General features: G+C 37.4%; 1 protein-coding gene across 1 annotated transcript; it reads right to left on the bottom strand.

The window, feature by feature from the left end:
• Positions 1-725: 725 nt before the first annotated feature.
• LOC139980678 (elongation factor Tu-like) lies at positions 726-17127 on the bottom strand. The gene is made up of 11 exons (XM_071992500.1): positions 16997-17127; positions 12241-12290; positions 10926-11094; positions 9362-9528; positions 8483-8587; positions 7386-7547; positions 5349-5481; positions 4675-4779; positions 3362-3513; positions 2732-2867; positions 726-2273 (listed from the first exon to the last, which is right to left on the bottom strand). The coding sequence occupies exons 1-11, from the start codon at positions 17037-17039 to the stop codon at positions 2125-2127; spliced, it is 1371 nt and encodes a 456-aa protein (XP_071848601.1). The 5' UTR covers positions 17040-17127; the 3' UTR covers positions 726-2124.
• Between the last annotated feature and the right edge of the window lie 9532 nt (positions 17128-26659).

The raw sequence follows: 26659 nt of genomic DNA, 5'->3' as shown, positions 1-26659 counted from the left end.
TATCCTATGTTTACATTCGTTTTTGTATGTTCAAAAGACCTTTAGCTGACATGTGAAACCCTACAGTAAAGAGGATGTACCAGTGCTAATTAGGCGACGAGAATTCAGTTGTATTTACTACCCGCTCTAAAGGATAACTTGAAATGATGAAATACATGTCGTCTGCTTATTAGTATTTTTATGGACAAAGTGCAACCCTGTATGCCAAGTGGAAACTAACAAAACTTCAGCTATGTTTGGTCTGAGATTTTATGAGGAATGGACAAGACATTACACATGAGAAATAAATGTATAAATAGAACCATACTGCTTACTATGTAGAGGCCTTTATCTACCGAATTTGTTGTACTATGCAATGGATATCTACATAAACTTAGAAAGGATGTTGACAAAGATCTGGCCATGCTATGAATTTCATTTGTCTCTCATAGCTTTATCAGCACAGGCTTCTATTATAGCTTTACCCACATGATTGTCTTGATTATTGTGTTATTAGTGTTTTCTCATTTTCTTTTTCACCTGTTGATACTATGCTTTCTAAATTATCAAGTTGTCATTTGTAGTTCCTTTTGCAGGCTTCTTCAAAACTCCACATGCAGAAACCTAACAATGAGCACACACAAATTGAGCCTCGACGTACATTCTATGAACATTATACAATAAATTAAACTAAATAATATTCTATATTCACGTGAAGCAACAGAAAGGAAACAGCAAGTCATATATGGTATATGGTGAACAGTCTCTTTGTTTACAGCAACATGTATTTCCAAAAGGCAATCTGATTTTCATTCATCAAATAATGGAAGTTCACCCACTATCACAAGCAACGAAAATTAGAAACACATCTTTGGAGTATTATTTATATCACAACTGATCCAAATAAGAACAAGCTTTGGAGTACCAATGCAACCCAAATTCACAATGGTGAGTATTATAACTATGAAGCACCAAGATATCACAGACAATCATTGTGAGAAAGATATCAGTATTTCCATGGTACTGAAAGTAATCATGGTGAGAAATACACCTATGGAGTATCAAGAAATGAAAAGCAACATAATGATGCTAATGGTGATATCTATGAAGTACAAATACATCACAACAACCACAATGAGAGGTACATCTGTGGAGGAATGATGAATCTACTAGTATTGAGCCAAGAAATAAAAATAAACAAACAATGAGAAAGATACTTGGATAGGTACCAAGGTACTGCTATCAAGTCTAACTCAGTCAGCTTCTGCCTGTTCAGTTACATAGATCAAGATATCACATGTAATTATGACAAAGTATGTACAGATGGACTCAAGGAATCAAAGCAATATATTGAGAAAGATACCTTCATAGCAAACCGCAATGAAAAACTATATTACCAAGGTAATTTAGGAAAGCATTCTGAAGGTTATCTGTGAAGTACAAAGGTATCACAAGGGTATCAAAACTAAGGATTAAATGAATATTATCATGGTATTTGTCATTGATGAAGTTATCGCTAGTACAGAATGAAAAAGAGCAGAAAGCTTACATAATTTGAATTTCCTATATTTATGATTCATATCATGAATTTGTAAAGGAAAATTATGATCCATTTCCCAAAGAGAGGTTTCTTTTCACTACACACATGAATTCGAAGCCTTGTCACAACTGATACTGGGAAGCAGATGCTGGTAAGATTGAAGTGGTTGCTATGGTTACTTCAAGTACTACTCAATGAAGAGTATTATTACACACATGGATACCAACCAAAGCCGAATGACAAGATCAGCTCATAACATTAGTCCACTGTCTGCTATTGATTTAGAAAAGTTACTTGAAAATCATGCATTATGTCAAAACAGAGGAAAGTTTAAAAATAGGCAAACAATCATCTTCTTTTTCCATGAACATTTATTTTAATATATTCAGAAAGTATATACCAAGTAGCAAACTGATGTATGGATATAAATCATAGTCCTTGGTCAAAAGTATCACCTACAGGCACTCATTAATACCTAGTTTTCCTATTTCAAGCTGTGAAAATCATCCTTGGAAACAGTCTAAATCCATTAAACCCCCAGTAATCTACAGAGACTTCAGGGACATCTCTTCCCACTGTTTATTAAAATAATGCTTTGTTTAATTTTATTTTTCATCCTCATCAGTGACGTCTGGTAATATCTTTGTAATCACACCAGTGCCAAGGGTTAATTTTCCGTCTCTCAGCGTGAACCGCTGGCCTTTCTCACAAACCATTGGCTTCAGTAACTGGAGATTCAGGGTTGCATCTTCACCTGGGGATGAAGTCAAAAGCGAACATATGGAGGATCTTTCGGAAAATAAAGCTAGATTTGTTCCGATTCAAATGTTATTTCCAGATGAGAGTAGGACACAACGCATTGAAACTGTCTTCATTGTTGTATCAGTACAGTGATACATTTGTGACTAAGGAACAATTAAGAATGATCAATACAATAAAACAAGATGACATTGTGTTACAATTAAATAACTTTACTATTCATTAAAAGACTCAAGCGGTGTTTTTGTAGGGTTTTCTTTTCTTCAGTTCATAACAGACCTGTGTCTACCTGTGTAAATATTGTCTACTCTGTGTAAATATTTGTTGGGAGAGACAGTTCATATATAAATTTCACCTCTGCTAACAATTTACACATTCAAAGTCAACCAAGCACATTTAACTTGAATCTAATCAAAGAATAGGTTATAAAATATATAAGTTGAGACATCTCACCTGGCATAACCATTTCTTTGCCTCCAATCAGCTCAATTTTAGCTGCCATATCCCATGTGTACGAGTACATCTGAGGCGAAAAATTACTGGTGAACGGTTTATGGCGTCCCCCTTCATCCTTTGCAAGAATGTAAACCTATTTTGTTTAGAATGAGATCAAGTACATGGTAACCGTTGCTTCTCCAAACTATTCCGTTGATAAATGGCTATAAAAGTCTTGTTAAGTCTTGGTCATCAATTAATTACATTTCACTTTCCAATATGTTATCTATAATACAATTCCCGACATGCATTGCAAGCAGTAAAGTTATATCGTATCAAATCTTCCGTCGTTTTAACGAGAAGGGTCGCTGATGGAAATTTGAAAATCAAACGTCCAAAGCAGGAGTTCCTTCAAATGAGATAGAAATGGGAGAGTGCTTGACTTCAAGGTGTAAAGGTGAACCTAGGAGATTTTGGAAGTGGCATGGGTGGGTGGTAAATTTACCACAGGATTTGTAGACTATGAATTTAACAGGAGTTGAATGGGATTGATAAAGGAGCATAAAAGTGAGCTACACTGCCATTAACCGTTGATGTGTGTACATCTTCATATACCATTCCTGGGCTTTCTCTTCAAGATACACATACCTGCGCTTCAACGTGGTTATGGAGGTCAAGAGTTCCCGGTTTGCACATCACCATACCTCGTCTTGTGTCATCTCTCTTCACATTTCTCAAGAGTGCCCCTAGTTGATCCCCTGCTTGACCTTCATCCAACATTTTGTGGAACATTTCGAGACCTTTTAAAATGACATAATTAATGATAGTGACGCCTTCATGCCGTATCTATGAAATACACACAGTACATTTGATCAAGCAGTTGTTTAACAAGTAAAAGAAGCTTACTGAAGTAACAAATGTACTTGCATTCAGTGATGGCACCAAGGAGCCATTTGCTCACCAAATTGTGATGCTTCCGTCGCCCTCGCCCCCCACAAAAAAAGACTCTCCCGTACATACAAATTTGTTTCGTCCCCTGGACCCCCACCAAGGCTTTGTAAAAAAGTCCATAGAAATTGAATTGTTGTCGCTCACATATATTTTGTGCTCTAAACTTGCTTTGAGAGAATAGGGAATATCTGAAAACCCTTGAGCTGGACTCCAAATAGGCCCATGAGATACATTCCAGAGAAATATAAGTAATACTTTTCTGACATGTATTTTTACACTAAACTCTTGCTAAACAGGCTAACAAGAACTATCTTAAAGTGCTGTGGCTTGTTTGGCCTGCACTTCCAGTCAATAACAGTGTACAATTGTAAGAATAAAGCAAGTTGCTGCTTTTGTTGATTAATGTTTTGAAACCTTGCTCAGCTAGTCACTGCAGTCATTTGCAAAAAGCCAAGTCCGTCTCCAATTGATCAACACCCCTTTTGAACAACAGTGAATGTACAGCTCTGGTTATAAGACATAAGTCTTGAATTTTCATGCAAAAATTTAATTTTCAAATATTAAAACTTGGTTCACCAATGAAACATGGGGTGAGGTGGGGGCAGGGCGGGGGGTTCCCTATCCCCCTGAATTAGACTTGTACATTCATCAGGTGTATTCTTTGTACTTCCAAAACCCCCACCCACCCACCCACCCCCTTAAACTATTTGCTGGCAACCCACTGCTTGCATTAACAAGTTTGACATAAGTCAGTTGAGTAAGTTTGGTATTCATGAGCTCTACAATGGTACATCTCTACATCATCTCTACAATGGTATGAAACAAATGTGATTACTCTACCTAGGATGGGATTTTAGGGCATCAATAGATGTATATCAAAACATGGGGTTAAAATATTAAATTTTACTATTTGTGTACCTTACCTGACACCATTGTTAGAATTTGGGGCATCAATTGCTTGATGAAAGGCCAATGAACAATAAGCAAATACAATACATTGTTTACTGTACCTGTAACAACAGTTTTCATTTTACGCCCATGGCCAACCAACTCCACCTCTTCATTTTTCTTTACTTTGCCACGTTCCACTCGACCAGAGACGACTGTTCCTCTACCTGTGGAAGAGGAAACAATATAGTTTGTTCACATCAAAAGTGACAAAACACATTTATTAAGATATTTGCAATGTCCTTTAATAGCACAGGATTATAACTTACATGTTGCACAATTCAAAAAGAAAATGAAAACAACACCAACGTCATGTTTAAGAGAAGTGAGAGGTTATGCACAAACCTTGTATGGTGTCATGTACAAAACTTGTATGGTGTAATGTACAAACCTTGTATGGTGTAATGTACAAACCTTGTATGGTGTAATGTACAAACCTTGTATGGTGTAATGTACAAACCTTGTATGGTGTAATGTACCAACCTTGTATGGTGTAATGTACCAACATTGTATGGTGTAATGTACCAACCTTGTATGGTGTACTGTACCAACCTTGTATGGTGTAATGTACCAACCTTGTATGGTGTAATGTACAAACCTTGTATGGTGTCATGTACAAACCTTGTATGGTGTAATGTACAAACCTTGTATGGTGTACTGTACAAACCTTGTATCGTGTCATGTACAAACCTTGTATGGTGTAATGTACAAACCTGGTATGGTGTAATGTACAAACCTTGTATGGTGTATGAAGCTTCAATGGCCATCATGAAGTCTTTGTCTAAGTCTCTAACTGGAAGAGGTATCCACTCATCAACTGCCCCAAGTAATTGATAGATACTATCAACTCCAGTCTTACTGTCTTTACCCTATAAAGAATCAAATACATTAAGAAAGAAGCAGTCACATTACTAATGAAAGACACATTGCTAAATAACTAGTCATATTGCTACAGAAACAGACATACACTAAAAAAACAGACATGTGCTAGAGAAACAGACACTTTGCTAAACGAAATAGAAACATTTCTAAAGAAACAGGCACATTGCTAAAGAAACAGACACATTTAAGACACATTGCTAAAGAAACAGACATATGGCTACAGAAACAGATATGTACTAAAAAAAACAGACATGTGCTAGAGAAAAAGACACTTTGCTAAACGAAATAGAAACATTTCTACAGAAACAGACACATTGCTAAAGAAACAGACATATTGCTACAGAAACAGATATGTACTAAAAAAACAGACATGTGCGAGAGAAAAAGACACTTTGCTAAACGAAATAGAAACATTTCTAAAGAAACAGACACATTGCAAAAGAAACAGACACATTTAAGACACATTGCTAAAGAAACAGACATATTGCTACAGAAACAGACATACACTAAAAAAACAGACATGTGCTAGAGAAAAAGACACTTTGCTAAACAAAATAGAAACATTTCTAAAGAAACAGACACATTGCTAAAGAAACAGACACATTTAAGACACATTGCTAAAGAAACAGACATAGTGCTACAGAAACAGATATGTACTAAAAAAACAGACATGTGCTAGAGAAAAAGACACTTTGCTAAACGAAATAGAAACATTTCTTAAGAAACAGACACATTACTAATGAAAGACATATTGCTAAAAAATTAGACATATTGCTAAAGAAACAGACATGTGCTAGAGAAACAGACACTTTGCTCACAAAACAGACACATTTCTAAAGAAACAAACACATTGTTAAAGAACAGGCACATTGCTAAAAAACTAGACATATTGCTAAAGAAACAGACACATTACTAACAAAACAGAAACATTACTATAGAAACAGACACACTGCTAAAGAAACAGACACATTGCGAAAGAGATACAATAGTAAGTGTTAACAATACTGGCAGACTGGAATATTGATTGAACATTACTTTGCATGGTATAACACAGTTTGCATGTTCCTTCCATTTACTATTTTATAAGTACAAGGTCACATATGTCAACTTCAAATGTTGGTATCTCAGAAGTGATAAATAGAAAATTTTAGAAGGATGCTAAGAATATGTTCCTCTTTATCAGCAAAAAATAAATTTTCTTTCTCGGAGAAACCAGAAAGACAATTATTATCAAGTGATGTTACCGGGTGGCTATAAGGAAGAATCAAAGAATTACCGACACAGCTCTCAGAATAAAAGGTGGTGAAGTTTCAACGGAATCGGATCAAGGGTCACAACAATGCTGATTGTTACCTGGACTACTGAAGTTTCATTTCACATACCAAAATAAAACCCCCACAATCTATTAACCATTTCAAATGTCTTTGTAGGGTGTTTGCGCTCATCAATGGGAAGGCACATGTCTTGTACAAGGTATGGCATCCTTTCCCTACTTGAGATATCATGTTTTACAAGGTATGCCTACTTTGCCCTCTACTGACCTTATATGACCTTTGAACTCTTTCCAAGGTTGCTGACTTTCTTCAATGTCATGAGGCAAGTTACCACTGTTACAACGAACTTTGTCCTTCATAGAATTCATTAGATATAGCTCTTGGTAGATTTTTGTATAACATTGCTGAGCTCCAATAGCTTTACTTCAGTATCCCCAGACTACACAAGACACATATGTTCAGGTTTACTTTACCACACATCAAAAGAAACCATGGATGAAAAATGATCCAATCAGGGAATCCAGGGTAATCAGAAAAAACAACCGCGAAAAACCATCATTAGGTTTTATTTACAAAAACTCCATACTGTACCTCTGCCTCTCACATGACACACTTACCTCTAATGCTTGTAATGCAGAACCAATAATGATCGGGGTGTTGTCTCCATCAAATCCAAATTCTGTTAGCACTTCTCTCATTTCTAACTCCACAAGCTCTAAAACTTCTTGATCGACAGCATCTGCTTTGTTTATGAAAACCACAATTTTATCAACACCAATCTATAGGGTCAGACAAAACAAGCATATTAATATTAACATGTCAGCCAACATATTGACAAGTAAACAAACAAACAAATAGTAAAGGACAACCACTATTAGTGTTGTAGGGATAAAAGACTTAGAAGTTAAAATATCTGGCAGGGTCATTCTTGATGGATGCTTTGAAATGGCAGAATTAAAACCCAGTGTCACAAAAAAAGAAGAAATAAGATATACATGAATGAAACCCTTATAGCACATTTCCTGAAGGATCCCTTTCTGGGAATCAAACAGGGCACCCCTAATCAAGTTTTCAACTTCTATTTCTCCACTGAACTCAGAGCCACATTCAAGTTTTGAATCACAATGTTTATGTCACAGCAGTATTGTTTTGGAAGGTCTAACATAACAAAGATATTTTGTATCAAAATTGTATCTCAATAGTTCAATTTCTACTCATGTGAAAAGGATAATAACCAAATTTTCTTGCCAACCCTGCTAAAAAAAACCCAAAAAAACCCAGAGTTTTTGTGTTTTCACTCCTAGGTCATTTGCAAATTTCTTCTTGATGTTGAGTAGCTGTTTTAATTATTTGGGAATCCATGATTCCTAGTAACTTACAATACCACAATAACTGTCAAAAGCAAAGTTATGTAATAAGTTGGGATAACGATTCTGTACTGCCTTAAACTTTGACTCAAAACTATTAAATTGAGTAGAAGCAAAATTGATTGAAATGAAAAAAAAATGAGGAGAAAGAAATGACCAATTCAATCTGAAATGTATTCTGAACTGTTAAGCATTTGTGGCTGGTTGATTTTACACATGATTTCTTTAATGTACATATTACCACTGACAGGGCATGAAACAATACTAATGAGGGGTGCAGTGGGTGAAGGGGAGGGGAGGGGGAGGGGAGGGGGAAGGGGAGGGGATGGTCAGATCTACAAACAAACCTGTTTAGTAAGAAGTAAATGTTCTCTAGTCTGAGGCATTTGGCCATCTGTGGCTGCAACAACCAATATGGCTCCTTCCATCTGTGCTGCACCAGTAATCATGTTCTATAGTCAAAAAGAATCATTTGATATAAAGAACAGGAAACATTCTCAAATATCTGTACGTCTGTCAGTTTGAGCTGCTTGTTGTGTTTACAGGCTTGGAGGAGATGAGATCCTTTATAGCACTCATAAATAATGTATAAATGCTCTAGTCACTTAAGGGATTCACTTGGAAGTGGGATATCATGGTGATGAAACACAACAGTTCCTTTTTGACTACTCTGTGGTGAGTTTACCTGCCTCTGTAGCCACCATGAAAACACCTCCAACTACAAATTGCCATTCTCCATGATCACTACATCCGGTACATAATATTAAACGCACAAAGAACATGCAATTCCTTGCCTCTATCTACATTTCTCATGAAGAAACTACAGTTAAACAAACATTTGGTTGAACCAAAACAAGAAACAGAAACAACATTCCACATACAAACATACATACAGGAATCAAATTTCAGTATGCTGATTGCAAAGAAGATTTATAATATTGAGACAATAAAGAATTATTGTTAAAATAGCAATGTTAAAGAGTTTTATGGCCTGTAGTAATCAAATATCCCATACTACACTGTACAAATGCCTTCAACCTTATGGGGTGTTGAAATGAAACTCCAAAATACTCAAAAGACAATTCCGAAATTCCATGCACCATTCAGAGCTTGTTTTGTTTTGTTCCACTCTCTATGCAGAAGTTGATTCATTTCACAGATTAGGAAAAAAAGCCCTCTTTCTGTAAATGGCTGTAATTTCCAAAGTAGATAAAAGGTTAGCAAACCTTAATGTAGTCTGCATGACCAGGGCAGTCTGTGTGGGCATAGTGACGTTTCTCCGTCTCGTACTCCACGTGCGCAGCGTTGATGGTGATACCTCTTTTCCTCTCTTCCGGTGCTTTGTCAATCTCATCATATTTATGAAATTTGGCTCCTCCAGCTGCAGACAATACTTCATCGTGTTCAAGAAACAAATTCAGGTGATATGATCAGTAATGTTTAATACCAGAGGCAGTGATATCAGTCATGTTTGACTTGTTTAACACCAGAGTCAGTGAAAATATCAGTCGTGGTTATCTTGATCTTAGAAACCCATCAGCCTTAAATTTTCTAAACCTGTGTTAATGTACACAGAAACAAGTTGTACAAAGAACAATACATGCAACAATTACACGTATCCCACATCCTGCACTCTAATTGTTTAGCACAAAAGTACAGAACTTCAACAATTTAAGAGATTCCCAATCAAATTGGACTACACAGTAATACATTTCAAATGTTAACTCTGTGTATCTACTTTTTAACCTCTCTATAAAGTTAACAAATTCCTAAAGGGCTATCACATCATGCACAATTGTCAAACTAAATGTTTGCTTACCGCCAGAGCCCGCACTTTTTATCCTTCTTTCTCTCTAATGTAGAGTCATCATTTTCCAAGTTAACAATTTAAATTTAAATGACTAATTCCAACTGTAGTCAGAATCAATGGCATACCAAATTTCATTGCTCCTTGACATCAATATGAATACCATACACAGGGTTCTGCCGCTGCCGGTCGGCGCCGGTCGGGCCCGACCAGCACGCTGAATTACCGACCGCCACAATCTGCCTGAGTGACTTTTCCGACCGGCACTTATTTTCGATAGGAACTCCAAAAAACAGCTCCATAGCCGGAGGGTCGAACGTACAGAAACAATTTGTTTGAGACTAGGGGAAATCCAGTTCATAACTGTTCAAAATATCCAACACATCACAGTGTCATACTTAGTAAATATTACCAGAGTTCCGCATTCCAGACCAATGACCGTTTTCCGTTTCCAACTTCCGATCGTACTTTTGATAGTTTCATTTATATCTATTTTTATCGCGCGAGACACAGGCACTATCCAGCTAGCTAGTACACATACTCAGAACACTCGGGAAACACTTCGTACAGATATACTCGGGAAGGGCCGTTTCCGGCCATCATGGGGTTTCCTAAACCCAAAATTTTCTTCTACGCTCCGCGCCAACCGATGGTGGCGCTCCGCTTAGATAGTCCTGCCGGCACTCAATCCACCCTGGGCAGAACCCTGCATACATATTATCCCAACAGGTGTATCTGATGTAACAGTCATCCATAGGGTGCTTAAACCACCATTCAAATTAGCTGTGACTTGGGAACAATTCTTGGAAACTATCTCAACTTAAACACTCTACCCAAAGCTTATAACAAAACAAAACAAAACCTCAAAAACTGCCTCTTAGAGCTCCAGATGGCATCACATCTAGCAAAACATCAGAGCCACCCATTCAAAATCAAATGAAATTTACTATAGCTATCCTGGTATTCTCCACTAAGAATATTACCTTTGGTAATAGCTGCCGTTAAAGTTGTCTTTCCATGGTCCACATGTCCAATGGTTCCAATATTCAGATGTGGTTTAGTCCTTTTGAAGCTGGTTTTGGATTTGGACTCTGCAAAAACACATGCTGAAGTCTTGAGTGTGCATACCTGTGATTGCAATAAGGCTTGTCTCTACAGGAGGTGAGAATAGCAAATAGGAGACATTAAACAAAACTAAAAACAATGTACAGATTCAGAGCTTATTCTACTGACAACTAGAGTCTTTAATATTATCACTGAAGTGCAACGCTGATAGTTGAGTCAATTTCATTCAATAATAAGTCACAAGTCAAAACTCATTTTGGGCCTAATGACAAACTGTTTTCCACAAAACTGATTTTATTTCACAAATAACTTCTACCAGTTTGTTACAGTCAAAGATAGTCAACATTTTCAGATCAAATCTTGCCAGACATTCTTAGATAAAATGTATAAAATTTGGGCACAAGGGATACAACATCAATACAAAACTAGAAACTTAATAAAATCCAAGATTTTTGATGTAACAAAAATATTTTTTTTTGAATGTTATCACAAATTTGGAAGGCAGTCTCAAAAGTTTCACATTTTTCCTGATAAAATGGTCTCTTGATTTTGAGGAACAAGTTGAAATATGAGGAGAAGGTACACTTCTTACATTGAAATGGCAACTATTTAATCTCAAAATATAAGACTGAATTTGAGAGAAGGAACTAAGTAAATATTTAAAGAAAGACCATCACCACAAAATGTGGCTTTTTCTGATGAAATTTTCAAATGAATTGTTGAGATTATGGGATTTGCAACATATTTTAACAGAATATGACATATATTCCAGCTCAACATTGATCATATATCTGATTGCCTAGCACTCTGTTGCATGCTTCCAGCTGAATGATCCAGCAAAGCAGTGCATCCCTAATTAGAAATGTGTGGCAAAACAAACCCCCCCCCCCCCCCGTTCTTTTTATGCCTATGGGATATAAAGGTGCTGACAAGCACAGGTTTGACTAGAGTAAGCTTTGAAACATTCAAGAGAATATTGATATTTGCCAAAATCTGGAAGCACATTTATGTCTACTGAAGTACTGTATTTCTCATGCTTTTAGTTTTCATGTTTCATCTGCAGTATGATTCTTGTCACAGGAAGACAGTAGTTGCACAATAGAGCAACTGGGGGTGCATTAACGACTATACCCAAACAAACCGTGATCACTTTCAAATACTGTGTTAAGTTATAATTTTCACTGTATAGGCCTTTAAGTTTGTGGATCTAAATGCAGAATAAATGACACTAACCAAATGTGTGGCATCTTTCACCGCTTGGGGAAAGCTAAACTTCCTGAGCCCTGTCAAAAAAAAAATGTATAGATGGAGAATGTTGTCAAACCAACAATACATGGCAACAATGCATTTCTAGAGGGTAAAATTATCAAGCCAGGCAATTTCCCCAAATGCAACACATCTTTAGACTTACATTATCCGACAAATTACATCCCAAAAGTTATCACTTTTGACACTTTCCATTTCCAATTTATCTGGAACCTAACATCTCAGATTTAGTAAGTACTAAATGGTTTATAATCATGTGTAGAAATTAGAACAGCGGTTGAAAAAGAGAAATTTAGGAAGCTAACGCTAGGGCATCTTTGCTCCTCTCTTCTAGCAGGGTGTTCATTTGTTACAGATATCACCTCTTTTATATGATACTGTAGTAAGAATGTGTATATATTTTCTGGGTACAACTATAATAGAATATCCCACAAACTGAATCTCACTTCACCTGGGGAGGCGCAGTCACAGTCATCAAGCAAACTATGTTTAATTACTACAGCGACTACGACTCCACACTAGAATGGAGGCTCAGTAGAACTCAGCATTTATATGTGATATGTTATATTCTCAATACATGCAGCCAAGCATTTGGTTGTCATCACATCATATTAAACATTTTAATGAAATAATCTGTTTATAGGCACTATCACCACTGCAACTGCACCTCCACCCCATTTGGAGGTTAGTAAAAATTTGCCATTTTTCTGAAAACTTCCACACAACATGGTGTCATTCTCATCATGAAACTTTCATTCCCCACCACAACTGAGGCTCCATCCCAGAATGGAGGCTTATTGGACTCAAATATTTTCAAGATGTCATAAACTTCACAGGCTCATGTGCAGTGGTATCCAGTCAAAACGTCCCTTTACCAAAACGTCCCAGCTCTTTTAAGACCAAAACCTCCCCGCTTTTTACCAAAACGTCCCCACAGTCAAAACGTCCCTGTGAGTCAAAACGTCCCCGCTTTTATAATCAGTTGGAATGCAAGTGTGGATGTTTTTAGTTCAAATCAAAGAGTAAGGATAAGTATAGTTTAGGTTGAAAACACAGTTTTTAGGTGTGGGAAGTGCCTGTTATGAGGGTGGAAACATTTAGAGTATAATTTTCTGAGGTAAGATAATATAAATAGAAAAGGGAATGCAAGAGGGCTGTAGGGTAATAGGATATTTTTAGGATTATTATATACATATATATATAGTGTACAGTATACACATCCAAATTCTTTCTTAATTCCTCTTGTATAATATTATTTGTTTTCCTTATTTCATTAATTCACTGAAAAATATATAGCATATACCTTTTTCATACCAAGTATAATTAAACAATATCCTTCATGATTTATTTAGCGCCTGTAATCCAACTTGCATGCCGATAACTTAGCCAAATTATAACTTAAAATTAATATATATATTCAAAATTGTGAATGAATGTGATATATGGGGTCGTTTTGACTTACGGGGACGTTTTGACCAACGGGGACGTTTTGACCAAAAGCGGGGACGTTTTGGTACGGGGACGTTTTGGTAAAGGGACGTTTTGACTGGTAAGCTGTGCAGTGACTATGCCTCACACTCCAGAATTGAAGCTCTGAGGACTTTTTATTACGGACTTTTATGATAACTCCGACTGGACATTTTTCATGGTCATCCAAGACCACCAAATTTCTGTAAGGATCACTAAAATCAGCAAATCAAATTCAGATTGCATTGCAAGAAAACCAACTAGCCAAGGCCTAAGTAAAATGATTAATTTGTATCACCTTCCATCCCTACTGAAATAAAACCAAAATAATGCTAAACCTATAATCTTTTCAAAGGAGACCTTTACTGTCCCAAAGCTGGTGTTCTTTTCACCAAACCTACATAGCATTAGTATCCTAAAAATGTATGTATATTCATCAACAGTAATGTTATTAGTGAAAAAAAGTTTGCGTCCCAGGGACGCAAGCCCCCAATAAAGATTGCGTCCCGTAAAAAAAGCTTGCGTCCCAATCGAAAACCAATTACGTTTATTGTATGACCTACTGTTACTAATACTAGTGTAGTATCACAGCCTATACTTTGTAAATGTTATACACAATATAGGGCAAAAATGCTCAGTGCCTTAACTTCGCTATTTTTCAGGGGCGGCCGGGGGCGCCCCTCCTTTCGACCACCCTGCCGTTTCGACCCATTTTTACCCCCAGTGCCCCCCTCCTTCATCCGTCCTTCTACTTCCCTACTCGCCAACTCCGTAGTAGATCCGTGCTTTGACCTTGCAGCGATTCCAACAAACAACTCTTTCAAAAATCCCAGTACCTACAGTGTGCATATCTCTCGCTAAATTCCAGTTCACTGTACTGCTGCATGTACATGCCTGTTCGAGCTTCATTTTCAACTACACATGCGCAAATCCTTAAAATCTGATCCAACATTTATTCTGGCTCTTTGCAAGCAATAATCTATACGAAAATTACAGAAGATCTATGTTAATAGTTTTTTACCCAATGTAGATTTACAAAAAAAATCAGTTCAATGTTCTAAAGTACAGTAGTTTACACACGAATGTTGCGCCAAAATAACATTTACTGAAGCACGTGGTTAATTGGACCGCGAAATTTTTTTGCAACAGAAACTACTGATGTTAAGAATGCACATTTTACATTAGCAACTATTAATACAGAGAGAAGAAACATACTGTGAGCTGAAATATCCTGTTCAGGATCAGAGATGTTAGCTTCCCACAAAATTCATAGATTGTCTCCATTCATTAACATTTTCTGATCAAAACAATGATTCAAATATTACGAAGCCTCTTCGTTGCCAAAAGGTATACGTACTGTATGTGACAAGGCCTAACGTTATGATATTGGAGTGCACACACATCGTAGACTATACCGCAAAAAAATTCACTATCTCTACACAGGGGAAGGTAAGTTGCAAGTAATTGTTGTTAAACAACATACTCCGTTTTCACTGAGCACTACAGGTGCAAGAATTTGCACAGACAATGGATGGGGACTTATAACCAATCAAATCACGGGAATTTTGGAAAAGCGTCATTGTCTATTTTTAGCATGAAAATCTCCGTAATGGGATGTTGTTAACCCTGTACCTTGTGGTTGATTGTTATGATATATTTATTTTCAAACAAATTCAATGATCTGTTGGAGTAGGAGAAATTTTGCTTCTTGTAAGAAGAAGTTGTGGTCTTTTGAAAAGAAATAATGTTCATTCCAAAATGTGTTTTGACAGTTTTGTTATGCTTTCTGTTGACCTAGTTGTGAGTGTGTATACTTGGGGTTTGTTTCTCAAAAAAAAAGTTTGCGTCCGCGGGACGCAAGCAATTTGAAGATTTTGCATCCCTGGCCAAAACATTGCGTCCCGGACGCAGAATCCTGCATTCGTAACAATGCTGCATGATGCATCAATTGATCATTCTTTGTTATCTGGAAACATTGTTTTGGACAAAATATATTGTTAAGCCAACCAAACATTACGACCTGGTTGTCCAATGAACAACCAGAAAAAACACCTTAAAATTTGCCCTATCCCACATATGGTTGCATCATTCTCAACATAAAACTAGTAAAAGCAAAGACTAGGCTAAGCCTTATTATGCCTAGGCTATGCTATAGCCGGTTTCCATTGTTTTCCGCATACGTTACTTTCCGCTGATTACTTTCCGCTGAAAAAATTCTTCTGCGGAAAACACCTTTTTTTTTCACTTTCCTGTATACTATATTTTTCCGCAATTTTAGGATACCAAATTCAGGCAGGATGATTAAAATAACATGAGAAAGTATCAAAGAACGTCGATAAAGGATGGTTAGACTGAGTTCATGTCAGAAAAGTTAAGCTGCTTATAATATAGAGGAGGCTTGGGGGTGTGTAATTAGGGATTATTAAAGAAGTATGAGGCGGTCGGCCGATAAAAGGGCAAAGGGACGCCCGCGTTATGAAGGATTGACTATCTAATAAAGTATTAAAACTGCGGTCCGCGTAATGATAGTTTAAAAAAAAGTTGCAAAGGGCGGTATCTTTGATTTTCGCTGGAAATGGCTGTATAAGTAAAGGCTGTTTTAATAACCGAACACGCATTTTGCACCACCTTTCTTACGAGTTACATCTAAAATCATGGCCGATTTATCCTATTGCAGTTAAATCCTATCTTCTCCATCTTCCTAAATCATTCCATGTGCCTAATCAATTCAGTAAGTTATTCTGTTCTTCCAAAAAAAAACGTTACTTTCCGCTGAAAAAAACGTTGTTTCCCGCTGACAAATTTGTTTGCGGAAAACACCGTTTTGTTTCAGCGGAAAGTAACGTGTGCGGAAAATAACGGTACCCCTATAGCCTAGGCCTATGTACTAGCTTGATTGTGGCTAAGAAAGTAATATTCCTCGTTTACTGAAATGTTACTGAAATGGAGAGGTATTCTATAGTTACCCCATGTTAAGATTCACTGAGATTTTGACCGTCACTGTATTATTAACCCCCTCCCCCAAAACAAACACACCTTCACATGCAATAGCAATACATACTGTAGGCCTTGTGTAACCGAGTCTCCTACTATTCTATACCAATTCCGCGAAAACCCACAGTGCAAGTAGGGAATTATTAATTAAGCGTACCCGACTTCCAGCACTAGCAATTATTCAAAGCACAAATTTTAAGTGTAAACTGAAATCTTGTTTATAAACATTTCGTTAATTCATAAACTTAAAACAATTGATTACCAGCTCCGTGATTTAAAAGTCTGAAACTTGCTAAGGTGGCCATGTTACGAAAGGACGGTCGACATGCGGTGAGAATGTTGAAGGAGGTACTTTTTTCTATCACAATTTTCAAGTCAGTGTTTGAGACCGCGGAAATAATACGATTTGCATGGCACGCCGTTTACACTTTTACATAAATGCTTTAGAAAACGACACATTCCTTACAGGGTATTCTTTGCAGGAGTGGGAGCCGCAGTGGGAATCATTATTATGTATGCCTATATTACTTCATAAATGCTTTTGAGTCGACACATCTTTCAAACAGGATAATTTACTGTAATCGGAGTCGCGACGGGCAAATCAGTTATTATTAGGGGAAGACTGATTTTTATAATAGCTTGCATGTTAACTTACAAAATCTTATAATTTTCCCCTTCAGAGAATTAAAAACGCTGCTGCTCGCCTCATTACACTCACTAAAAAATCTGATCATATCACTCCCGTCCTGCGTTCATCGCATTGGCTTTCCGTCTCGCAGCGTATGAATTTCAAGATTCTCAAACTAGGACTCGCTATGGCGATCTTGCACTTTTTGTTGATGCACCTGCCCTTTGGAATGAACTCCTGATTAGTGTGCAAAAGACAGCTTAAAGCGTTTCCTCTTTTTTTCTAACTTTATAAAGCGCTTAGAAACTTTTGTATTAGGCGCTATATAAATGTTATTTATTACTATTATTATTATAATTGTACCGCCGTTTAAACTCATATGACGTAATGAAGCGATCTTGTTAGTTTTCACCCGCATAATCTCAAGAGTTCTATTGGTTACAGCCAATGCCTTAGACTTAGCATTTGCTCCAACCCATGTGGTTTTGAACACCAGGTATCCATTTTAACTGGTTATTTCTTGAATGCCGGATACCCCCTTTACTTAATTAGACAGGGTATTTCCAGGTCCGACAAGTTGAGCCGTTAGGACTTATTAAAATACAAGTCTTAAAGTCCCAGCACACGCATTCCGTTCGTTACCAGTTACAACCCCTCATAAAATCTTTCATTCGCTCCATCAAACAGGAATTTGCTGTATTCCAAGACGATCAGTCTGTAAGAGAATCGTTTAAGGTACCCCCATGCTAGCATTTCGTCAACCCCCCAGCCTTAAATTTTTACTCACTTCCTCCAGACTCCCCCACTCAGTTTCCACCTCCACAGGCAATTTCCCTTGCGATAAACCTCGATGCCAAATATGCCCCATATTACTCCAGGCACCGTGGTCAAGATTCCCAATGTTGACTTTAGTCTAAGACCCCCTTACCTCTCTTGTGATTCTACTAACGTATTTACATTTTCTACTGTGTACTTTGCAAAGAGGGCAATTATGTAGGTGAAACAGGCTCCCGGTTCCGCTTACGTTTTAATAATCACAAACAAATTATTCGTGATAATTTTGCAGGATTCCCACTTCCCGAACATTTCAATCTTCATAGTCATTCTCTAAAACACGTAAAATGTATTTTAATTGCCTCGAACTGCAAATCAACTACTGAACGTAAACGTAAAGAAATCGATTGGATCTTTCGTAAGTCTCACATCACCGGCCTCAACAAAGACTTGGGACCCCTTAACAACTATCAGTTCTACAAGCATATGTAATCCGTTCTTTGCTCCTTAATCCGCTTCGTGTATAGCCATGATTTATTTGGTTTTAATTCCATCAATGCAACTTACACTTATCTAGTGTCATACTTTCATTGTGTTACATTTTGTACTTTTCATTCGACTGCCAAGTATGGCTGACGAAGGTTCCAGGGGGACCGAAAATTCCAATATATTTTCTAAAACTTACTCCTTATTTGTCAATTATGAGTCATATCTTATTTCTCTGATTTTCTCTAATAATATATATATATATATATATATATACATATAATATAAATAATATAGCAGAAATATAGCAGTATGTCGTTGTTAAAAAATATTCGCTTGTTTATCTGTTTATCTTTTATATTATATTATATATATATATATATATATATATATATATATATATATATATATATATATATATATATATTTATATATATATATATATATATATATATATATTTATATATATATATATATATATATATATATATATATATATATATATATATATATATATATATATATGGGCAAATATTGAATCTCATTTGGGGTTATATAAAATTTTTGACGTGCAATATCTATGATTGCAGAACTACAATACAAAATTTCATTTTTCATTATCAGTGTCATTGATTGAGTTATCTCATATACTATTTTTCCTTGAAGTTCTTACACTCTAAAGGTTGTGACCCAAATGACTTTTATTAACATATAAAAGAAACAACGGTAAATATGTCCAGCATTTGCAGACCTGCATCTTGCGAGCTATACTAAAATTACATAAAAAGATATTCAGATTTTCTCTTGACAAAGATGAACATGAATTTCTTTCAAAAGGTAAAAGGGTTTCAAACATGTTTGTAACTGAACATAGCTCAAGGTAAAATTTAAATACTTTTAGCCAAGTTAATTACAACAATGCATGGCAGTTATCTGATAAATCAAATCAAAAGGAGTTTAACCCCTTGTCGAACTCGCGAGAGGTCCTACGGGGGGGGGGGGGGAGGTAATAAGATTTTTTATATATATTTTTTTTATGGAATAGACACTTTTGTCGGAGTTGTTTTTTTTTGTTTTTCTTTATATATAAGTATACCTGGAGTCGGGGCTAAACCCAGTTAGGAAAGGATTTTCTAACAATTTTGAATACAGAAATGTATTGGTTATTTGGGAAGTGTGTTGTTGCGACTTTGTATTTCAGTAGGAGTTCTTCAATCAATGGGTCGTTCTCGAGGTTGTATTTGTATAATTTGGTGTTAAATTCTTCAAGTAGGGTGAAAAAAAAGAGTTTGTGTTTCCTGCACGAAGAACGTGCGAAGTAGCAATATCTATAGGAAGGGATTCTGAGTGCAAGTCGATAAGCTGTGGTGTGGATTCTGTTTGAAATTTGTTTATTGGGATTAGAAATCTGATAGACATGAAAGATGTCTATTTATATGATGATCAGCATGCAGAGCTCACAGAGAGAGCCAAATAGTCGAAATATACGGTCAGCAAGTTGACCATATCGATGTGTTCAAATATTTCAAGGTCAACTATTTATTGATTGCAATTAAGTTTTCGTGTTCAAATTTTATCAACTATAAAAAGTTTGAATAGCTGTGTAAGACCTTCGCCATATACCTATAGTCATTTTTATTATTTTGTAGCAGGCTATATCCCCTTTGTCTTTCACCTTGTCTCAAGTTGGTCTTCAGGTTATATCGAATCGTATACTAAACGGACTACGAAGGGAGGCAGTAGAAATTTCGAAACGGTCGGGGTTGGTTGATTACTTTGTAACGAAGTGTTCTGTTCACATTACTCCAAGCCTTTCAAAATTACTGCCAGTGCATTGCTTCCTTTGTGTTGGATTTTGAAACCCTCATCGCGAAAGCAGGATAATCCTAAAGAGTAACGTTTGGATGAACTTTCAGTTTATTATTTAGATTTACTTTGGTGAATTCGACATCCACATTGCCCTCGTATAAAGGTCAAGGATGACTTGATATCCATTATGATTTGTAAACTTTAAGCCTGTTAACTTGCAACCACAATAACTGCTAAAGTACATATTGGACGAATTGAATAAGTGGTATGTCTACCCACCTGGTTATTATAAAACCAATGTTGGCTTTTTGAGGTGGGGGGGGGGGGAGGTGGGGTGTTGAAAGTCATTCGAGGTCAATAAAAGTAAACTCTGAATATTTTGCAAACCTCAGTGTATATAGAAACCATATTGTTGGTGTGAAAAAAGAAATGTCGTTTTAAGTTCAACGGAGTCACAATCTGAAAACTTTGTATACATGATGACTACAAAATATTGCACGTGCCAGGTCAGGACAAGCTCCTGCAGGTTATCAAAATATGAAGCATACTAGTGTGGGAAATGATGTAGGAGAAAAGTAGACAAGCAAATAATTTTTCAGATTGTAAACGTAAATACAAGCTGCCCCAATCCTGGCAATTCCTTCCACCTTGTCAAAGACCTTTCCCAGAACGGGAATTAAGGAGACTAAAATCCTTCTATTGTGAATGAGATTTATTTGGTTTGGGAAGAAGAATAGCAGTAGGCCTATCCCTTTTCCAATGGGAAGGAAAATATGCTACCATCAGTGAGGATATTTGGTTCAATGGCGTTACTGATAAAACTATTAGAAATTTAGAGCAATGTTTAAGCAGGGAGTTGTTATGGAACAACTCCCTGGTGTAAGCATCCAATAATTAACGCCATTGGGACCTGGCAGGAATTATTTTCTTGTGCAAGTTCTGCATTCCAGTCATTAAAAGTAATGACCGGGGCAGTAACTTCGTTCTTATGAACATGCAGTAGTCCTATATACTGTTGTTAAAATTGTGAGAAAAAATACAGCGACGTGGAGTTTATAAAACTATGAATTTTGCTTTTGAAGGCATATTTTGACCTGTATAGGGCTGTCAAAAAGGCTAATGAAGGTGTTAACAAGGAGACCCAATTTGGTCCGACGTGTTAACAGTAAGATTAGCGCTACTCTCGATGACATAGTTGGTTTTATTACCAAGGTCTGGATCAGGATTGGGCTTTAGAAGACTTGAAACATATTTGCTCCCCCAAATCTGGGATCTTTTCGGACGGCGATCCCGTTACTAATTGTCTTTAATTAATTAACTTTCTGCTGATGAATGCAATCATTTCTTTCTTTCTTAATTGATAAGTTCTATCCTTCAGTCTCTAATAATGCAGAACTCTCACCTTATAGGCTTTCTCATGGCTTTGATAAGTGAAAAACTGTTATTTGTCACTGAGCAATTCCTCTTTGGCTTCTTTCTTTTAGAAGAAATTATTGGTGAAACTGATACTAACTGAACAGGAGAGAGTTGTTGCAATGGCGTCCCGCTTGTCGGTTGAGTCAATGATATCGAAGTTGATTAAGTCACGGGGGGGGGGGGGTCATTATCAGTGGCGTAGCCAGGATTGTTTCAGTGGAGGGGGCGCTGGGGGGCTTGACCATTTCCTGAGAGGGCGTCTTGTTACTATCTAAGCGGAGCGCCACCATGAGTTGGCGGCAGCGTGCCGAAATTTTTAGCTAAAAAGGCCTCGTAGATCGTCGGAAATGACACTTCACAAGCCTTGTAGGGGGGACGTAAACGATTCGAGTATTCCGGCCGCAAGTACTATCTAAGCGGAGCGCCACCATCGGTTGGCGCGCAGCGTACCAAGAAAATTTCAGATTTCAACACCTGCCAGATCGCTGGAGATGGCACTTACCAGGCTGCATAGCAGCCATCTAGTTCCGTGATTTCGGGAGAAAATTACAAATTCGTAACTCAGGAAATCTGCAATAAAGTTCACGCGGCCTTAATTTTTGGTGGATTATTTCTGTTATTAGTGATTCCAATTGACATCAACATTAGAACCCAGTGCAAGTTGACAAATGATGCGGCGAACTGGAGACCCCATCCCCATTTTGCCCTATGTTTCAGGATAGAATACCTCTCATTTGTTCAAACCAATTGCAACTAACAATCTGTGAATACATTTACTTCGAAATGGGCACATTATATTGCACCAAGTCAGTTAAGGAATGACCCCAGGGCCTCAGATATAGGCCTATAGGAACGATGCCCCAAAATGTCCCCGGACATACTATAGGCGAAGGAAGCTATCCGCCGCGACTGCATGTGAGTTTCTCGACTTGCCGTCCTGGGAGTCATACCACAAAATTGTGAGTTTGACACCGGCATTGACATTTTTCGACAAATCTGCAAATTGCGCGTGGAAAATAAGGAAAGATTGACTGGGCTTTCAGCCAAGTAAAATACTGAATGACCTATACTGAATGACCTATATGTCAAACTGACATGATCAAAGATTGCGTCTGAAACTTTATTAGGGTGATAGACTGATTCTCAGCGTTAGTATTGTCTCCTTTCTTGAAAATTTGTTTTTTAGCGGTTTTAAGAGCATCAGGGTACGTCTATGGCAAACCAATTGCTCAATAAATCGAAAAACATGGATTATCGGTCGAAATACCATGTTTATCGACTGATAAACCATGTTTTTCGATCGAAAAACCATGTTTATCGACCGATAAACATGGATTTTCGGTTGATAAACACGGTTTATCGGCGAGAATCCATGTTTATCGCTTGAGAAACATGGATTATCACTGATAAACATGGTTTTTCGGCGATAAACATGGTTTATCGGCGATAAACATGGTTTATCAGCGATAAACCATGTTTCTCGATAGATAAACATGGTTTATCTGTGACAATCCATGTTTATCTGCGATAATCCATGTTTTTCAAGCGATAAACATGATTTTTCGAGCGATATCAAGGTTTTTCGCCGATAAACCATGTTTATCTATCGAGAAACATGGTTTATCGTCGATAAACCGTGTTTATCGCCGATAAACCGCGTTTATCGCCGATAAACCATGTTTATCGCGCAAAAACATAGCTACGGTCTCGCACAGTCCGCATATGGACAAGTGCGGAATAATAACCGGCAACGCACAGGCTTAGTAATAGTACACCGTCATCGATCTGACACGGTCGTAAATCAACCTTTAAAGTTCTAGACTGCACAATTATCCTGCATAGCTTTAGGCTCTTTGAGTAAACACTGTGTGGTTATGTTCATGTCTACAGTGTAGTTCATCATACAGCGTTCACACAAAGACCTTCATACTAAGAAAAAATATGTGGCAGGCGTTGCAAACTACAGTAATTGGTAAAAAGAGGTCATATTACGACCAATTGCAGGTTGAGTTTGTAATCTCAAGAAACTTTTCCATTATAGCGTGATATGCAACTAACAAGGCCTGGGAAGTGCCATTGACAGCAATGTGGGAGCAATTTTCGACCTAAATTTTCTTATACTCTTCGCGCCAACTTATGGTGGCGCTACGCTTAGGTGGTTTACCTACAAGCTTGGCCCCTTCCTTGGCAAATTCCTCGCTACGCACCTGTCTAACCGTGTCACAATTTGTTTCTAAATATCACCAAAAAACATCACAGACTTTCACCAAAAGTTGTTTTGACTTTTCGAAATGAATTAGCTAGACGGACCGCATCCGTAATGAAATTTGGTTTGCCGATTTAAAAGGAAAATATAGGGCTGTACGGTAGCAACCAGTATATATGTATATATACAAAATACCATGAAGCGTGCGAACAATTTTGGGGATGAAAGATGCTACCCGCCGGCACCCAAGCCAATTCCCCCCCCCCCCCCAATATTTGAAACAAATCGTTTATAACTCTATGGAAATAGCCTAACTGCATAATATAAAGGCTTACAATAGTCCAATGGCTATGCAAAGTCAAACCTGTTTTGGCATTGTATTTTCTAGATTGTTTGTAAAGCGCACAGATGCATCGCGCGTATAGTGCGCTATATAAGATTTTACTTACATTACAGTACAAAAATTCCGCAGTAAGCTGGAAAGTCTGTATATGAAATTGTCAACAGAGGGTTGGGAATTTGATACTCTCTCCTCTCTATTCGGCAAAGGCGCCAACGCAGAATTTATCAGGAGATACAACCCGGTGCACACCATGAGGCATGAACAGTTTCACATCGGTAACAGGGGCCATATTTCGTTGTTCCTATTTATGGAAAGGACCGGGCCCATACGAAGTTTGCGTACGGCAGTCGCCCACATGCGGCTTCGGAACTAAAGATTTATCATATATATACTAACATAACATGTAGAGTTTTGGAAGTAGTTGCGGCATGTTTTCATCAGTCGCCAAATATAAAAACATGATTTATCGCCGATAAACTATGCTTATCGGTCGATAAACATGGTTTATCGCCGATAAACATGGATTTTCGACGAAAAACATGGTTTATCAGTCGATAAACCATGTTTATCGGCGATAAACCATGTTTATCTGTTGAAAAACATGGTTTATCGTCGATAAACATGGATTTTCGACGAAAAACATGGTTTATCAGTCGATAAATTATGTTTATCTGTCGAAAAACATGGTTTATCGCCGATAAACATGGTTTATCGCCGATAAACCATGTTTATCTGTTGAAAAACATGGTTTATCGTCGATAAACATGGATTTTCGACGAAAAACATGGTTTATCAGTCGATAAATTATGTTTATCTGTCGAAAAACATGGTTTATCGCCGATAAACATGGTTTATCGCCGATAAACATGGATTTTCGAAAGAAAAACATGGATTTGCGAAAGAAAAACATGGAATATCTAATGAAAATCCCTGTTTATGGTTCGATAAACCATGTTTCTCAGAGAAACCATGTTTATCTGCCGATAATCATGGTTTTCGGTGAAAAACCATGTTTATCGGTCGATAAACATGGTTTTTCGGTCGATAAACATGGTTTTTCTAGTGATAAACATGGTGTATCGGTCAATAAACATGGTTTTTCGACCGAAAATCCATGTTTCTCGATTTATTGAGCATTTGGCTTGCCATATACGTCCCAGAAGTGAAAACCCGGCCTATACGCTATGTCACGTCCGGTGTTTTTCAGCAACTATAACCTACTGTCGGTCCGCGGTCGAAGGGTCGTTCATGAGTGGTCATCATGGAGATTCGAAACCATTCAGACCAATGATATATTTTTCGCACATGTAATTTTTTTCGACACCCAAAATCCAGTGGGGGCGACTGGGGGGCAACAAGCTTTCATGGGGGCTGTCACCCCCACGCCCCCCCCCCCCTTGGCTACGCCACTGGTCATTATGATGTCAGTGTAATTCTTAAATGTGTTCAATTGGTATACTTTGGCGAACGATATTATGTGTCACTCGAACATAAGTTGGCCTGAGCAGGGAGCTGGTCTGAGCGAGAAAGTAACTGTAATATAATAAGTACACTTACTTTTCTCGTGTGAGATTCAAAAGGGAAAGGGATAGACCCCCACACAGCACTGAGTCCGCCTCGGGCAAAATCTCCCAAAGTATAAACGTGTTCACTGTGGGCAAGTAGGAACATACGTGAAGGAATCACGATGCCTTTTGACTGTTTTTTCTTTCTTTATTTTTATTTTGTGTCGCATCTCTACAGGTAAGGAAACGCATACTGACCTATTGATGTTGAAACAGCTTTACATTAAGGACTCCTCAGTTAGCTAGCTGATTCTAGATCAATTATTTTGACGGTATATGATGAATGTCCCTGTATAAGGGTGTGTTCGCAACACACGTGTATCCAATTGGAGACATTTTCCAGTGATAATATTACTCTTTATTATACTGTCATCACATACCATGCTGACAGCACAAGCAGTCCCTTACCATTTTCTGATAGAAACATGATATTCACATTCCTTATAATGTCAGTTCGAGTGCTTTGAAGCGTGACATGAAGGTACAGTATAGACAATATTGTCCCAACTTCCGAAGCATCCATGTATGTATAGGATACTGTCAACAAGCGGGATTTGCAGTGTTGTCGATAACCTTGACAACATGAGTGTGTGATGTCACGACATTGTCCGAACTTTTCCAAGTTGATGGGATTGAAATGACAGTTCTTATATAACATATCCCTCTACATGTAAATATAACATACATTTTCTCGGTTT

The sequence above is a fragment of the Apostichopus japonicus genome, chromosome 15 (genome assembly GCF_037975245.1).
Source record: "Apostichopus japonicus isolate 1M-3 chromosome 15, ASM3797524v1, whole genome shotgun sequence".
Taxonomy (NCBI): domain Eukaryota; kingdom Metazoa; phylum Echinodermata; class Holothuroidea; order Aspidochirotida; family Stichopodidae; genus Apostichopus; species Apostichopus japonicus.
Note: the sequence above shows the minus strand (reverse complement) of the source record. Positions and strands in the feature narration are given on the sequence as shown.